General features: G+C 66.5%; 1 protein-coding gene across 1 annotated transcript; it reads left to right on the top strand.

Moving 5' to 3' along the window:
* Positions 1–725: 725 nt before the first annotated feature.
* Positions 726–2,003, top strand: LOC135967677 (double homeobox protein 4C-like). The gene has a single exon (XM_065531408.2). The coding sequence runs from the start codon at positions 726–728 to the stop codon at positions 2,001–2,003; it is 1,278 nt and encodes a 425-aa protein (XP_065387480.1).
* Positions 2,004–2,376: the final 373 nt, after the last annotated feature.

Genomic DNA, 2,376 nt, shown 5'->3' with positions numbered 1-2,376 from the left:
AACTTAAAACCCATAAAACCAGCCCTACCTCCATCATTAATCCTACCAAAAGACCCCCTAGAACCTCAAGCCCTGAGCCCCATGTCTCAGGATACTCTTCAATGGCCATTGCTGTAGTATAAGCAAAGACAACTATTATACCCCCCAGATAAACTAAAAATATCATTAAACCCATATAAGCCCCCCCATAATTGAAAATAATCACACAACCAATCACACCACTAACAATTAACGCTAAACCCCCATAAATAGGAGAGGGCTTAGGAGAAAAACCTACAAACCCCATAACCAATAATACACTTAATGTCAATAAAACGTATGTCATTGCTTCCATATGGACTCCAACCATAACCAATGATACGAAAAACCATCGTTGTACCTCAACTACAAAAGCACCAATGATTCCACTACGCAAATCCAACCCAATCCTAAAAATCATCAACCACTCCCCCCACCCCACTCCCCACTTCCGGGGCTTCTCCGGCCCCACCCATACCCAGGCCACAGTGACCTGGGCCCTGTGGGTCCCGGCTTCCGAGGGCGGGCTTGCCCTGGGCTCCTCCGAAGGGGTGGAGCCTGTGGGCCTTTATAAGGGCCGCTGGCCGGCTGGGCCGGCCTCCTGGCCGGACCTCCTCGCCGTGCACAGGCCGACTGAGGGGCACTGGAGCCCGCCGGCCTCTCTCTGCCCGTGTCTGTCCGCGAAATTCCGGCCGGGTCTCCCCGCGATGGCTCTCCCGACACCCGGCGACGGCGCCCTCCCGGCGGGAGCCCGAGGACGAGGACGGCGAAGGAGACTCGTTTGGACCCCGAGCCAGAGGGAGGCCCTGCGAGCCTGCTTTGAGCGGAACCCGTACCCGGGCATCGCCACCAGGGAAGAGCTGGCCCAGGCCATCGGCATTCCGGAGCCCAGGGTCCAGATTTGGTTTCAGAACGAGAGATCGCGCCAGCTGAGGCAGCACCGGCGGGAATCTCGGCCCTGGCCCGGGAAACGCGGCCCGCAAGAAGGCAGGCGAAAGCGGACCGCCGTCACCCGGTCCCAGACCGCCCTGCTCCTGCGAGCCTTCCAGCAGGATCGCTTTCCAGGCATCGCCACCCGGGAAGAACTGGCCAGAGAGACGGGCCTCCCGGAGTCCCGGATTCAGATTTGGTTTCAGAACCGGAGGGCCAGGCACCCAGGCCAGGGTGGCGGGGCACCGGCGCACGCAGGCGGCCCGGGCGACGCGGCCCCCGGCGGGTGTCCCCCCGCTCCCTCGCCGGTCGCCTTCACCCACACCGGGGCGTGGGGAACGGGGCTTCCCGCCCCCCACGTGCCCTGCGCGCCCTGGACTCTCCCACCGGGGGCTTTCGTGGGCCAGGGAGCAGGGGCCGTCGCCCCGCTGCAGCCCAGCCAGGCTGCGCAGGCAGCAGGGATCTCCCATCCCGCCCCGGCAGGCGGGGATTGGGATCTTTCCTACGCTGCCCTGGCGACTCCGGAAGGGGCGCTCTCCCACCCTCAGACTCCCCGGGGGTGGCCTCCGCGCCCGAGCCAATGGCGGGGGGATCGGGACCCGCAGCACCACAGCCTGCCGGGCCCTTGCTCGGTGGGACAGCCTGGGCCCGCTGGAGCTGAGCCGCAGGGCCAGGGTGTGCTGGCGCCGCCCACGTCCCAGGGGAGTCCGTGGTGGGGCTGGGGCCAGGGGCCCCAGGTCGCCGGGGCGGCGTGGGAGCCCCAAGTCGGGGCAGCTCCACCTCCGGGGCCCGCGCCCCCGGAGGCCTCCGCGGATCAGGAGCAGCTGCAAGCCATCCGGGCGCCCTCCCCGCCGCTCCAGGAGCCTGGGCGCTCGTCTGCACTCCCCTGCAGCCTGCTGGATGAGCTCCTGGAGACCCCCGAGTTTCTGCAGCAGGGGCAACCTTTGCTAGAAACGGAGGCCCCGACGGAGCTGCAGGACGTGGGAGAGCCCGCTTTGCTGGAACCGCTACTCCTCAGCGAGGAGGAGTACCGGGCTCTGCTGGAGGAGCTTTAGGACGCGGGGTTGGGGACGGGATCGGGGGCGGGGCGGTGGCCTCCCTTTCGCGGTGAGCACCTGGCTCGGTGTGGAGAGGCCTGTTTTCCCTCCGGGCTGACCAGCCTGGCATTCCTGCCTTCCCGGTCTGGGCGCGGCGGCGGCGGCCGGAGACTCCACACCGAGGAGAACTGAGCATCCATCCCGGGGATTCCAGAGCCGGCCCAGCTTCCCGGAGGGGGACCGTCTACTGCGCATGCGCGGCCGTGCGGGCAGCGGCCAAGGCTCTGGGAGCAGCCCCGGCAGAGCTCTCACGCTTTTCCACCACCCGACCCCCGCTTGATCCCCCACCCCACTCCCCAACACAGCGCGCGCGCGCGCGCGCCCGCGCGCA

Source organism: Macaca fascicularis, chromosome 1 (assembly GCF_037993035.2).
Source record: "Macaca fascicularis isolate 582-1 chromosome 1, T2T-MFA8v1.1".
NCBI lineage: Eukaryota > Metazoa > Chordata > Mammalia > Primates > Cercopithecidae > Macaca > Macaca fascicularis.
This window is presented reverse-complemented; position numbering and strand designations above follow the sequence as displayed.

Excerpts from the sequence above, each read along its gene's own strand:
- LOC135967677 (XM_065531408.2), top strand. The coding sequence starts at position 726 with ATGGCTCTCCCGACACCCGGCGACGGCGCCCTCCCGGCGGGAGCCCGA.